At 43.4% G+C, this 15,442-nt stretch overlaps 1 protein-coding gene across 7 annotated transcripts in view; it reads left to right on the forward strand.

The window, feature by feature from the left end:
* Positions 1–13,929, forward strand: part of PIK3CG (phosphatidylinositol-4,5-bisphosphate 3-kinase catalytic subunit gamma) — a 147,856-nt gene extending 133,927 nt beyond the window's left edge. For all 7 annotated transcript variants that reach the window (XM_077264771.1, XM_077264778.1, XM_077264775.1 and 4 more), the window contains 3 exons: positions 6,341–6,452; positions 7,202–7,359; positions 13,457–13,929. In XM_077264771.1, coding sequence (XP_077120886.1) covers positions 6,341–6,452; positions 7,202–7,359; positions 13,457–13,738 — 552 coding nt within the window. In that variant the 3' untranslated portion in view covers positions 13,739–13,929. The remainder of the gene's footprint in view (positions 1–6,340; positions 6,453–7,201; positions 7,360–13,456) is intronic.
* Positions 13,930–15,442: the final 1,513 nt, after the last annotated feature.

Genomic DNA, 15,442 nt, shown 5'->3' on the forward strand with positions numbered 1-15,442 from the left:
TCACACACCTGCCCACTCCCTTACAGACTTGAGCCCCAAGCCTAGTCAACCCCTTTACAGGAACCTGTCACATGATTTGTGCTGATTGAACCACAGGCACCATGAATTAAAAACTGGCTCCTATATTACAAACCTCTTTGTTTTACTCTGAAAACCTGTGGCATTTCAGAAAAGAAAACATAGTTGAATGTTATGACCCCAATGGCGAGGGTCTCAAAGGAACGTGGAAGTCTGCAGAATACAAAAATCCAGCTCATAGGGCAGTGGTAACTGGGTTGACCATATATCTACTCCTAACGCCAACACTAGAAGTAGCCGGGGATCATTCCTACGTTGATTCTAGATGACACGCGCCAGCCGGAGAATCTAGCTACCCCTAGTAGAGGAAAACAAAGACCTTTCTTGCCTCCAGAGAAGGGGACCCCAAAGCTGGATAGAAGCCCCCCACAAATAATGACGGTGAGGTAAGAGGAAATGACAAACACAGAAATGAACCAGGTTTAGCACAGAGAGGCCCGCTTACTGATAGCAGAATAAAGAAAGGTAACTTATATGGTCAACAAAAACCCTATCAAAATCCACACTGGAAATTCAAGAACCCCCGAACCGTCTAACGGTCCGGGGGGAGAACACCAGCCCCCTAGAGCTTCCAGCAAAGGTCAGGATATAGATTTGGAACAAGCTGGACAAAAATACAAAACCAAAACAAATAGCAAAAAGCAAAAGGCAGACTTAGCTGATATAACTGGAACCAGGATCAGTAGACAAGAGCACAGCAGACTAGCTCTGATAACTACGTTGCCAGGCATAGAACTGAAGGTCCAGGGAGCTTATATAGCAACACCCCTAACTAACGACCCAGGTGCGGATAAAAGGAATGACAGAAAAACCAGAGTCAAAAAACTAGTAACCACTAGAGGGAGCAAAAAGCAAATTCACAACAGTACCCCCCCCTTAGTGAGGGGTCACCGAACCCTCACCACGACCACCAGGGCGATCAGGATGAGCGGCATGAAAGGCACGAACCAAATCGGCCGCATGAACATCAGAGGCGACCACCCAGGAATTATCCTCCTGACCATAGCCCTTCCACTTGACCAGGTACTGAAGCCTCCGCCTGGAGAGGCGAGAATCCAAGATCTTCTCCACCACGTACTCCAACTCGCCCTCAACCAACACCGGAGCAGGAGGCTCAGCAGAAGGAACTACAGGCACAATGTACCGCCGCAACAAGGACCTATGAAATACATTGTGAATAGCAAACGACACAGGAAGATCCAGACGAAAAGATACAGGATTAAGGATTTCCAATATCTTGTAAGGCCCAATAAAACGAGGTTTAAATTTGGGAGAGGAGACCTTCATAGGAACAAAGCGGGAAGAAAGCCACACCAAATCCCCAACGCGTAGTCGGGGACCCACACCGCGGCGGCGGTTGGCAAAGCGCTGAGCCTTCTCCTGTGACAACTTCAAGTTGTCCACCACATGATTCCAGATCTGCTGCAACCTATCCACCACAGAATCCACCCCAGGACAGTCGGAAGGCTCCACATGACCCGAAGAAAAGCGAGGATGGAAACCAGAGTTGCAGAAAAAAGGCGAAACCAAGGTGGCGGAACTAGCCCGATTATTAAGGGCAAACTCAGCCAACGGCAAGAATGTCACCCAATCGTCCTGATCAGCAGAGACAAAACACCTCAAATAAGCCTCCAAAGTCTGATTGGTTCGCTCCGTCTGTCCATTAGTCTGAGGATGGAAAGCAGACGAAAACGACAAATCAATGCCCATCCTACTACAAAAGGATCGCCAGAACCTGGAAACGAACTGGGATCCTCTGTCTGACACAATATTCTCAGGGATGCCGTGCAAACGAACCACGTTCTGGAAAAACACAGGAACCAGATCGGAAGAGGAAGGCAGCTTAGGCAAAGGAACCAAATGGACCATCTTGGAGAAGCGATCACATATCACCCAGATAACGGACATGCCCTGAGATAGCGGAAGATCAGAAATGAAATCCATGGAGATGTGTGTCCAAGGTCTCTTCGGGACAGGCAAGGGCAAGAGCAAACCGCTGGCACGAGAACAGCAAGGCTTAGCTCGAGCACAAGTCCCACAGGACTGCACAAATGACCGCACATCCCTTGACAAGGAAGGCCACCAAAAGGACCTGGCCACCAGATCTCTGGTGCCAAAAATTCCCGGGTGACCTGCCAACACCGAGGAATGAACCTCGGAAATGACTCTGCTGGTCCACTTATCCGGGACAAACAGTCTGTCAGGTGGACAAGACTCAGGCCTATCAGCCTGAAATCTCTGCAACACACGTCGCAGATCCGGAGAAATAGCTGACAAGATAACTCCATCTTTAAGAATACCAACAGGATCAGCGACTCCAGGAGCATCAGGCACAAAGCTCCTAGAAAGAGCATCGGCCTTCACATTCTTTGAACCTGGTAAATACGAGACAACAAAATCAAAGCGGGAGAAAAACAATGACCAGCGGGCCTGTCTCGGATTAAGGCGTTTAGCAGACTCGAGATACATCAGATTTTTGTGATCAGTCAAGACCACCACACGATGCTTAGCACCCTCGAGCCAATGACGCCACTCCTCAAATGCCCATTTCATGGCCAACAACTCCCGATTGCCCACATCATAATTTCGCTCGGCAGGCGAAAACTTCCTAGAGAAAAAGGCACAAGGTTTCATAACAGAGCAACCAGGGCCTCTCTGCGACAAAACGGCCCCTGCCCCAATCTCCGAAGCATCCACCTCAACCTGAAAGGGAAGTGAGACGTCAGGCTGGCACAAAACAGGCGCCGAAGTAAACCGGCGTTTCAACTCCTGGAAAGCCTCCACGGCAGCAGGAGCCCAGTTAGCTACATCGGAGCCCTTCTTGGTCATATCCGTCAAAGGTTTCACAATGCTAGAAAAATTAGCGATAAAACGACGGTAGAAGTTAGCGAAGCCCAAGAACTTCTGAAGACTCTTAACTGACGAGGGCTGAGTCCAATCAAGAATAGCTCGGACCTTGACTGGGTCCATCTCCACAGCAGAAGGGGAAAAAATGAACCCCAAAAAGGGAACCTTCTGTACACCAAAGAGACACTTTGAGCCCTTGACAAACAAAGAATTTTCACGCAAAATTTTAAAGACCAACCTGACCTGCTCCACATGCGAATCCCAATCATCAGAAAAAACCAAAATATCATCCAGATAAACAATCAAAAATTTATCCAGATACTTCCGGAAAATGTCATGCATAAAGGACTGAAAAACTGAAGGCGCATTGGAGAGCCCAAAAGGCATCACCAAGTACTCAAAATGACCTTCAGGCGTATTGAATGCGGTTTTCCATTCATCACCTTGCTTAATGCGCACAAGGTTGTACGCACCACGAAGGTCTATCTTGGTGAACCACTTGGCACCCTTAATCCGGGCAAACAAGTCAGACAACAGCGGTAAAGGATACTGAAATTTGACAGTGATCTTATTTAAAAGCCGATAATCAATACAAGGTCTCAAAGATCCGTCCTTTTTTGCCACAAAAAAGAATCCCGCACCAAGAGGGGAAGAAGACGGACGAATATGTCCTTTTTCCAGAGACTCCTTGATATATGAACGCATAGCGGTATGTTCAGGTACCGACAGATTAAACAGTCTTCCCTTAGGAAATTTACTGCCTGGGATCAAATCTATAGCACAGTCACAGTCCCTATGAGGAGGCAGTGCACTGGACTCAGACTCACTGAAGACATCCTGATAATCAGACAAATACTCCGGAACTTCCGAAGGCGTAGAAGAAGCAATAGACACAGGCAGGGAATCCTCATGAATACCACGACAGCCCCAACTTGAGACTGACATAGCCTTCCAGTCCAGGACTGGATTATGGGTCTGTAACCATGGCAGCCCTAAAACGACCAAATCATGCATTTTATGTAAAACCAGGAAACGTATCACCTCGCGGTGTTCAGGAGTCATGCACATGGTAACCTGAGTCCAATACTGCGGTTTATTTGCTGCCAATGGTGTAGCATCAATACCCCTAAGAGGAATAGGATTTTCTAATGGTTCAAGAGTAAATCCACAGCGCTTAGCAAATGAGAGATCCATGAGACTCAGGGCAGCACCTGAATCTACAAACGCCATGACAGGATAAGATGACAGTGAGCAAATCAAAGTTACAGACAGAATAAATTTAGGTTGCAAATTACCAACGGTGACAGGACTAACAACCTTAGCTATACGTTTAGAGCATGCTGAGATAACATGTGTAGAATCACCACAGTAGTAGCACAAGCCATTCCGGCGTCTATGAATTTTCCGCTCATTTCTAGTCAGGATTCTATCACATTGCATTAAATCAGGTGTCTGTTCAGACAACACCAGGAGGGAATTTGCGGTTTTTCTATCACATTGCACCGAATTAGGTGTCTGTTCAGACAACACCATGAGGGAATTTGCAGTTTTGCGCTCCCGCAACCGCCGGTCAATTTGAATAGCCAGTGCCATAGTATCATTCAGACCTGCGGGAATGGGAAAACCCACCATAACATTCTTAATGGCTTCAGAAAGGCCATTTCTAAAATTAGCGGCCAGTGCACACTCGTTCCAATGTGTCAGCACGGACCATTTCCGAAATTTTTGGCAATACACTTCAGCCTCGTCCTGCCCCTGAGACATAGCCAGCAAGGCCTTTTCTGCCTGAATCTCAAGATTGGGTTCCTCATAAAGTAAACCGAGCGCCAGAAAAAACGCATCAAGATCAGCCAATGCCGGATCTCCTGGCGCCAGCGAAAAAGCCCAATCCTGAGGGTCGCCCCGTAAGAACGAAATAACAATTTTTACTTGCTGAGCAGAATCTCCTGATGAACAGGGTCTCAGGGACAAAAACAATTTACAATTATTCACGAAATTCCTAAACTTAAACCTGTCTCCGGAAAACAGTTCAGGAATCGGTATTTTAGGTTCTGACCTAGGATTTCTGATAACATAGTCTTGTATGCCCTGCACACGAGTAGCCAGCTGGTCCACACTTGTAATCAAGGTCTGGACATTCATGTCTGCAGCAAGCATAGCCACTTTGAGGTAAAGGGGAAGGAGAAAAAAAAAAACTCAGAATCTTCTTTCTTATAATCCCTCTTCTGCAATGCATTAAACATTTAATACCGGCCTGGCAAACTGTTATGACCCCAATGGCGAGGGTCTCAAAGGAACGTGGAAGTCTGCAGAATACAAAAATCCAGCTCATAGGGCAGTGGTAACTGGGTTGACCATATATCTACTCCTAACGCCAACACTAGAAGTAGCCGGGGATCATTCCTACGTTGATTCTAGATGACACGCGCCAGCCGGAGAATCTAGCTACCCCTAGTAGAGGAAAACAAAGACCTTTCTTGCCTCCAGAGAAGGGGACCCCAAAGCTGGATAGAAGCCCCCCACAAATAATGACGGTGAGGTAAGAGGAAATGACAAACACAGAAATGAACCAGGTTTAGCACAGAGAGGCCCGCTTACTGATAGCAGAATAAAGAAAGGTAACTTATATGGTCAACAAAAACCCTATCAAAATCCACACTGGAAATTCAAGAACCCCCGAACCGTCTAACGGTCCGGGGGGAGAACACCAGCCCCCTAGAGCTTCCAGCAAAGGTCAGGATATAGATTTGGAACAAGCTGGACAAAAATACAAAACCAAAACAAATAGCAAAAGGCAGACTTAGCTGATATAACTGGAACCAGGATCAGTAGACAAGAGCACAGCAGACTAGCTCTGATAACTACGTTGCCAGGCATAGAACTGAAGGTCCAGGGAGCTTATATAGCAACACCCCTAACTAACGACCCAGGTGCGGATAAAAGGAATGACAGAAAAACCAGAGTCAAAAAACTAGTAACCACTAGAGGGAGCAAAAAGCAAATTCACAACAGTTGAAAGAACAACTTACAGTCTATTAAAATGGCTGTCCAGGCTTGGGACAAAAGTCTGCACTCTCTCTATGCGACTGCAGACTGCTGAATCATGACAGCGTGCCCAATTTCCCGGTATTGCTGGTGCAAGCAGGCACTTGACCTCATGTATGTGATTTGCGTGCTTGCAGTCCAGTGCATACTAGACATGCTCAGCTTCTCTCCATGGAAGTGAATCAAGAGAAGCCCGACATGTCTCGTTGGCGTTTGAATGCCAGTATGCAAATCTCACACATGTTCTTTATTTCCTAGAATCGCTTTGACACAAGATACTAATTTTCACTTTAGATAAAGCAGATCATTGGCTGAAGCTGTGCGTTCCTGTGGTGTCACTACCTAACACTAACCTTTCACTTCCTCATAGCTGAATGCGGCAGTGGAGAGGTTTGTTTATTCCTGTGCTGGATACTGTGTAGCTACTTTTGTACTTGGAATTGGGGACAGACACAATGACAATATCATGGTAACTGAAACAGGTAAGGTCACACACAGCTCGTACATCATTTATTTTCTGGTATTTTGTGCTGGTGTTTATGCAGGTTTAAAAAATAAAAATGACAAATATAATAGACCACATACACACTTTGTATTTTTTAAGTGAACATGAACTGGATGTGTCATTTTTTTTTTCTTCCAACACTGAATTGCTTTAAATATTTAATCTCCACTAAAATATTTAGCAACTCATAATGGCTTAGTGTCATGGGAAATGAAAATGGATTAGAGTTAAGCCCAGAGTATTCTCTATGCACATCCCCTAAACATCATCATGAAATTTACTGGTATAAAGCAGAACATTATTCTGGAAACATCAGTTCATGTCTGGCACTGTAAGTGATATGTAGTGTGTATGTATCTATATCACTCAATCATTCTATCTATTTAGAACACTTTACAACATACAGCCAGTACACCACATATGGCTGTCCTTCTTTCCAGCAGTATACAGACTCTCGAACGCTATATAACTAGACTCACATTATCCTGAATGTATAGACACAACATCAAAGTCAAATAGAGCAAAGTTATAGTCGGGTAAAGGCAAAGAAAATCCCTCATTCACATTAGATGGCTGTTGGCTGAACTGTCTCTGCGAATCGATCGGCCGACAGCTATCACGGCTGGCTGTCCCAATGCTAGTCCAATGTCTATGGGGGCTTAAGGATATAAAAAGATAGAAATACAAGGTAAATGTTCTTACTTCTTCCACCTTTTTTGATCTTAGGTAATTTATTCCACATTGATTTTGGACACATCCTTGGGAACTATAAAAGCTTTCTGGGCATTAACAAGGAAAGGGTACCATTTGTTCTAACACCAGATTTTTTACATGTGATGGGAACCTCAGGAAAGAAAACAAGTGAATACTTTCTTAAATTCCAGGTACCGGTATATTTATATTGTATGTCATATCTTCAGTCTGAACACACATTGAATTCAGTACATTGTGACACAAGCCAAATGTATACGCAATTATGAAATAATAAGGCATTTATATCTTCTAGTGCAAAAACAGTTGTGTTCAGTTTTATACTGATTGATATGTGCACTTATTCATCTAACCTTTTATACAGACCCTGTATTTTAGAAATGCTTTTAAAAAGCATGTGGTTTCCCTAATTTTACAATCACAAACTAGATGATGGAGCGGAGTGGCTTGCATTTAAATGCTGTTGGCTCGAGCTAGACTCTCAGGCAACATGATGTAACAAAGTATTTCTGTAGAGGAAGATTAAGTTAAAGTGGTTGTCCAATACCTGTAATGGTTTTTATAAATAGCTACATTTAAGCCCCAATCACAGATGTCATTTATTTTATTATAAAATGCCCTACTATTTCTCCCTATCCTGCTATTCCCTATATGTGTTTTTTTACTTTATTTCTTGTGATGTTTTGTTTGAGGGGAGTCTTAAATGGGACATCACAGGAGGATGGTCCTGCAGTTACTTCTCCAATAGCTTCTGTTAACCCCACTGAAACTGCACGATATCAGGAACTAAGAACTGTGTGACAGGAAAAGAAAAAAAAAAGACTTTCGCTAAGTCAGCAAGAAGAATATTTACATTTCCAGCAACAGTCCTCCATGCTCAGTCAGCTGAGAAGATCTATTTCTTCTTCTGTCACTCACTTCTCCACCAACACTGGTATGTGTACCCTGGTCTTCTGACAATTGAAATATGTCTCGGGATCAGTGTTTCTTTAGACTGCAGCCTGTACTGCCACATAACTAGGACGGGCTGCCGGTTGAATTTTCTTTACGTTCTTGGAGAATCCTTTAATGGTGGATTGGAGGGTTTCAAGCAATGAGTACAGCAATGAGTGATCTAACTGGGAGATAATGGCACTAGCATTTTTGCTAACTTTGTAGACTGTGAGCCCTCGGGGGCAGGGTCCTCTCTCCTCCTGTACCAGTTATGACTTGTATTGTTCAAGATTATTGTACTTCTTTTTATTATGTATACCCCTCCTCACATGTAAAGCGCCATGGAATAAATGGTGCTATAATAATAATAAATAATAATAATAACTCAAGGTTAAGGAAGGAGTGGTTTTAGAAATTGGAAGAACTTGATAGACTTGAGAAAATGTGGTATATGAATGATAGGGAGAGAGGGTTGAAGGCGATAATTAATTCCATTTTGCCGAGTTAAGTTTTAGAAAGTGAGTGGCGAAAAAGGAGGGAATACGTGATAAATTCTTTGCAGTTCTGGAAAACAAGTGGTAAAATCAGGCCCAGAGAGGTACATTTGAATGTCATCAGCATAAAAGTAGTGTGAAAGGACACCAACATATAGGTGGTAAGATGAGGAGTTCCTAGAATGGCAGACATTTAGGCCACTTTCAGTATTTGGTGACTCTTTTACCTCAGAATTTGTAAGCAAAAACCAGTAGTTGGTTAAAAAAATACAGAAGTGGTGATGTGTTTCTATTATACTTTTCGCTGATTGTTCCACTCCTGGTTTTGGCTTACACATACTGAGGTAAAATACTGACCAAATACTGAACCTGTGAACGTGGCCTTAATGTACAGTGTGAGAATGGGAGACACTAGTTGAGGTATGAGGAGGTACAAGAGAGGGCTAAGTCCATGATGCAATGGGATGAGATTAAGTACAAGATTTCCTAAAAGGCGTCCCAGGGTTAGAGAGGTCAACACTCAATATACTATAATCACAACAACCCTAAGTGCAAATAAACCCGGGACATTACAGCTATGAAAAACTGTATTAAATGTTACATTAAAAACATTAAATCATCAGAGTGCTGCTATAAAGTGCGAGGTAAACAGCGTACCTGTGCCAGTCACAACATTTGACCAGTAATAATTAATACAGAGTATATTCAGTATGCAGATGTTAAAATCAACACAGGCAACACTGTAATAGTGTATTGCCATCATACTGTGCCCCGGGCAGTATATAGGTAGTGTTTGACTAATTATATGCAGTGCATAGCCATCAATTTCCACATCATATTAATTATATTTTACTACCGCCACTGCAGTGATGCCTATTAAGTTGTGTTAACCCCAAATCTCCATCTATTAGGTAATGGGTAAAATATGACCCTGAGCATATAGTTGTTGTGTAACAGTGTGCTCATCTAGTTATTATTATTTTTATTTATATAGCACCATTAATTCCATGTACATGTGAAAAAGGGTTACATACAGGGTTATAGATATCGTTAACAGTAAACAAATTTACAATGACAGACTGGTACAGAGGGGAGAGGACCCTGTCCTTGCGGACTTACATTCTTCGGGATAATGGGGAAGAGACAGGAGGTCGGTGTGCTGCAGCACTGGTGGTGGTGAGACGGCAGCTCGGGTGGTTGATGAGGCAGCAGCTTGGGCGGTGGCGACACGGCAGCTCTGGTGGTTGGTGACAAGGCAGCGGCTCGGGTGGTTGGTGGGGCGGCAGCTCGGATGGTTGGTGAGGCGGCAGCTCGGGTGGTTGGTGAGGCGGTAGAATGGTTATTGTAGGCTTTCCTGAAGAGATGGGTTTTCAGGTTCCGTCTGAAGGATCCGAGGGTGGTGGATAGTCGGACGTGTTGAGGCATGGAATTCCAGAGGATGGGGGATATTCGGGAGAAATCTTGGAGGCGGTTGTGTGAGGATCGAATAAGTGTGGAGGAGAGTAGGAGGTCTTGGGAGGATCGAAGATTACGTGAGGGAAGATAGTGGGAGATTAGTTCAGAGATATAAGGAGGGGACAGGTTGTAGATGGCTTTGTAGATCAGTGTTAGTAGTTTGAACTGGATTTGTTGGGGAATTGGGAGCCAGTGGAGGGATTTGCAGAGGGGTGAAGCGGAGGAGTAGCGAGGAGAGAGGTGGATTAGCCGAGCAGCAGAGTTGAGGACAGACTGGAATGGTGCAAGGGAGTTAGTGGGGAGGCCACAGAGGAGGGTGTTGCAGTAAGCTGTGGTGTACCTTACGCCAGAAATCTTAGGCTATGTTCACATGTTGCATTTTTGCAGCGTTTTCTTATGCGTTTTTTTCATGGAAATTTTCAGCTGCATTTCACAGTACCAGCAAAATCTGTGAGATTTCAGAAAACTCATGCACACACCTTTTTATTCTGACAGTTTTGTCAAATAAATTTTTTTGCAGTATGTCATTTCTTTCAGCATTTTTTTCAGTGTTTTTGCAGCGTTTTTCACCCAATGGGTAGTGCAAAAAACACTGCAGAAAACGCAGGTATCAGATTTTGCTTTTGCTGTCAAAACCTGATGAAGTTGAATCAGATTATTTTTTTATGAACTAAACTTTATCAGCATGCACAAGAGACAAATGTACCCTGATAAAAACACAGTAAAAACGTACCAAAAAAACAGCAAAACCTGCTTTTTTGATGTTGCTTCTTTACTGCCAAGAGAGCAGATTTTGCCTGCAGAGAAAAATGCATCAAAAACGCAATGTCTGAACATAGCCTTACTCCAGTACCAAATTGGAGTAGGATTCGTGGCGATGTTCACGCAAAGGCGCACACCACTTTTCAGACACACCTTATCCCTCTTAATGAATCAGGCTCCTTTCATGTTGGCAAGTCCCCTGATCAAGACCAGTGTTCTTCATGCCAGTCATGCTGAATCAGGGCCTACGAGACTAAAAAAGCCATAGTGCCTACTGCAAAAATTGCAAGATTACAAATTTTATTTTCTTTATCAGTAAACAAGGAAATATAGCAATAAATGTTGAATAAAGTGTGTACATATTATGACAAACCAATACAGATCATTATCAATGGTCTAGTAGCCAAACGTACAGTATATAAGGCAAATATATAAACTCACCTAAAAACTGGTATCAGTGCTACAAGAATCTACCCCAATGAAATAATGCAATATTTCTAGTAGTAACAAACCATTCCAACAATTCCTAACAAAACAAACACATAACCTTAAAGGAAGAAAGAAAGACAGTATAAAACGTGAAAAGAAAAGAGAATAAAAAGGAAGGAATGGATGGAAAGTGGGAAACAGAGGTGCCACCACATACAACACTCCCCCTCCCCCCCCCCCTCGCAGGCGCATAAATGTTAATATATATATAGAGAGAGAGAGAGTATAGACCAAAAGTTTGGACACACCTTCTCATTTAAAGATTTTTCTGTATTTTCATGACTATGAAAATTGTACATTCACACTGAAGGCATCAAAACTGTGAATTAATACATGTGGAATTATATACTTAACAAAAAAGTGTGAAACAACTGAAATTATGTCTTATATTCGAGGTTCTTCAAAGTAGCCACCTTCTGCTTTGATGACTAGTTTGCACACTCTTGGCATTCTCTTGATGAGCTTCAAGAGGTAGTCACTAGGAATGGTCTTCCAACAATCTTGAAGGAGTTCCCAGAGATGCTTAGCACTTGTTGGCCCTTTTGCCTTCACTCTGCGGTCCAGCTCACCCCAAACCATCTCGATTGGGTTCAGGTCTGGTGACTCTGGAGGCCAGGTCATCTGGAGTAGCACCCCATCACTCTCCTTCTTGGTCAAATAGCCCTTACACAGCCTGGAGGTGTGTTTGGGGTCATTGTCCTGTTGAAAAATAAATGATGGTCCAACTAAACGCAAACCGGATGGATTAGCATGCCGCTGCAAGATGCTGTGGTAGCCATGCTGGTTCAGTATGCCTTCAATTTTTAATAAATCCATAACAGTGTCACCAGCAAAGCAACCCCACACCATCACACCTCCTCCTCCATGCTTCACGGTGGGAACCAGGCATGTAGAGTCCATCCGTTCACCTTTTCTGCGTCGCACAAAGACGCAGGGGTTGGAACCAAAGATCTCAAATTTGGACTCATCAGACCAAAGCACAAATTTCCACTAGTCTAATGTCCATTCCTTGTGTTCTTTAGCCCAAACAAGTCTCTTCTGCTGCTTGTTGTCTGTCCTTAGCAGTGGTTTCCGAGCAGCTATTTTACCATGAAGGCCTGCTGCACAAAGTCTCCTCTTAACAGTTGTTGTAGAGATGTGTCTGCTGCTAGAACTCTGTGTGGCATTGACCTGGTCTCTAATCTGAGCTGCTGTTAACCTGCGATTTCTGAGGCTGGTGACTCGGATAAACTTATCCTCAGAAGTAGAGGTGACTCTTGGTCTTCCTTTCCTGGGGCAGTCCTCATGTGAGCCAGTTTCTTTGTAGCACTTGATGGTTTTTGACACTGCACTTGAGGACACTTTCAAAGTTTTCCCAATTTTTCGGACTGACTGACCTTCATTTCTTAAAGTAATGATGGCCACTCGTTTTTCTTTACTTAGCTGCTTTTTTCTTGCCATAATACAAATTCTACCAGTCTATTCAGTAGGACTATCAGCTGTGTATCCACCAGACTTCTGCACAACACAACTGATGGTCCCAGCCCCATTCATAAGGCAAGAAATCCCACTTATTAAACCTGACAGCGCACACCTGTGAAGTCAAAACCATTCCCGGTGACTACCTCTTGAAGCTCATCAAGAGAATGCCAAGAGTGTGCAAAGCAGTCATCAAAGCAAAAGGTGGCTACTTTGAAGAACCTAGAATATAAGACAAAATGTCAGTTGTTTCACACTTTTTTGTTAAGTATATAATTCCACATGTGTTACTTCATAGTTTTGATGCCTTTAGTGTGAATGTACAATTTTCATAGTCATGAAAATACAGAAAAATCTTTAAATGAGAAGGTGTGTCCAAACTTTTGGTCTGTACTGTATATATTTTTTATTATTATTTTATATATTTTTTTAAATACATGTAATATAAAACAATAGGTAATTGTCTTCCATTTTATGTCATTTAAGGCATAAATACCCTGGTTTTTCAAGCTAAATTGTGCCTACATTTTGATGTATTTGGTTAGGTAAATCTCCTCCAGTTTTTTTTATTTCATGATGACTTTGGCGTATTCACATGTCTAGGAGAAAACTTTAAGTATAACATAATGCAGTGGTTTGAATTGTTGTGCTAACTGAATGTATACCTTTTTATTCCCAGGATGTATGTGTAAAAGCCTATTTAGCTCTGCGCCATCATACAAACCTTATGATCATCCTGTTCTCCATGATGCTTATGACAGGCATGCCTCAGTTAACAAGTAAAGAAGACATTGAGTATATTCGAGAGTCACTAACTGTTGGAAAAAATGAAGACAATGCTAAAAAACATTTTCTTGACCAAATTGAGGTTTGCAGAGATAAAGGCTGGACTGTGCAGTTCAACTGGTTCCTTCATCTCGTTCTAGGTATTAAACAAGGGGTCGAAAAGCATTCTGCTTAAATTAACCTTCCAATAACAACAATGTGTGTATTAAAGATTTACCATTCCTGACCCAAAGCAGCATTATCTCACAGTAACCATTTCATAATTTGTGCTGATCAATGAATGCTTTGCGTTAATCTATTTCTTGACAGTTCTACAAAATCAAATAGTTGTGTTCTGACTTTAATAAAAACAAGCACTTTCCAAGGGCTTCCCTTTTTTCTTACACATAATTATATATTCTCAAGGTGTGGCTAAAAGCAGTTGGGCGGTTAAAGGGTGGTCCATCCTTGGATAAAATTTCAGGATTGAGAGAAGCAGATAAAAATCTAGTCAGCAGCACATGTCTCCAAATAACATACTTACAACCACGTGATGAATGTTCAAACCGACAAGTGAAGCCGAATTCTAACATTGTGTATATTACACACTATTAGTAATCCGCTAGCTGCAGTGCTTGCCAAAAATTTTCCCGAGGCTGAGTACTAGTGATGAGCGAATATACTCGTTACTCGAGATTTCTCGAGCATGCTCGGGGGTCCTCCAAGTATTTTTTAGTGCTCGGAGATTTAGTTTTTCATGCCGCAGCTGAATGATTTACATCTGTTAGCCAGCATAAGTACATGTGGGGGTTGCCTGGTTGCTAGGGACTCCCCACATGTACTTATGCTAGCTAACAGATGTAAATCATTCAGCTGCAGCAATAAAAACTAAGGGTACCGTTACACAAAACGATTTACCAACGATCACGACCAGCGATACGACCTGGCCGTGATCGTTGGTAAGTCGTTGTGTGGTCGCTGGAGAGCTGTCACACAGACAGCTCTCCAGCGACCAACGATGCCGAAGTCCCCGGGTAACCAGGGTAAACATCGGGTTACTAAGCGCAGGGCCGCGCTTAGTAACCCAATGTTTACCCTGGTTACCATCGTAAATGTAAAAAAAAACAAACCGTACATACTCACATTCCGGTGTCCGTCAGGTCCCTTGCCGTCTGCTTCCCGCACTGACTGAGTGCCGGCCGTAAAGTGAAAGCAGAGCACAGCGGTGACGTCACCGCTGTGCTCTGCTTTTACTTTCCGTCCGGCAGTCAGTCAGTGCGGGAAGCAGACGGCTAGGGACCTGACGGACACCGGAATGTGAGTATGTACGTTTTTTTTTTTTTTTACATTTACGATGGTAACCAGGGTAAACATCGGGTTACTAAGCGCGGCCCTGCGCTTAGTAACCCGATGTTTACCCTGGTTACAAGCGAACGCATCGCTGGATCGGTGTCACACACACCGATCCAGCGATGACAGCGGGAGATCCAGCGACGAAATAAAGTTCCAAACGATCTGCTACGACGTACGATTCTCAGCAGGGTCCCTGATCGCTGCTGCGTGTCAGACACAGCGATATCGTATGGATATCGCTGGAACGTCACGGATCGTACCGTCGTAGCGACAAAAGTGCCACTGTGAGACGGTACCCTAAAACTCCGAGCAATAAAAAATACTTGGAGGACCCCTGAGCATGCTCGAGAAATCTCGAGTAACGAGTATATTCGCTCATCACTACTGAGTACCTGAGGTTTAGTTGCAAATCTGCATGGGCATCAGGGCCGGACATATCATGATGCAACCTGTGGAGCTGCACAGGGGCACAAGAGATAAGGGGGACCACTACCAACTGCAAAACAGGTGAAATTTTGCATTATGATGGGCTATTGAACTGCAAAAT

This window comes from Ranitomeya variabilis, chromosome 5 (genome assembly GCF_051348905.1).
Source record: "Ranitomeya variabilis isolate aRanVar5 chromosome 5, aRanVar5.hap1, whole genome shotgun sequence".
NCBI classification, from domain to species: Eukaryota; Metazoa; Chordata; class Amphibia; order Anura; family Dendrobatidae; genus Ranitomeya; species Ranitomeya variabilis.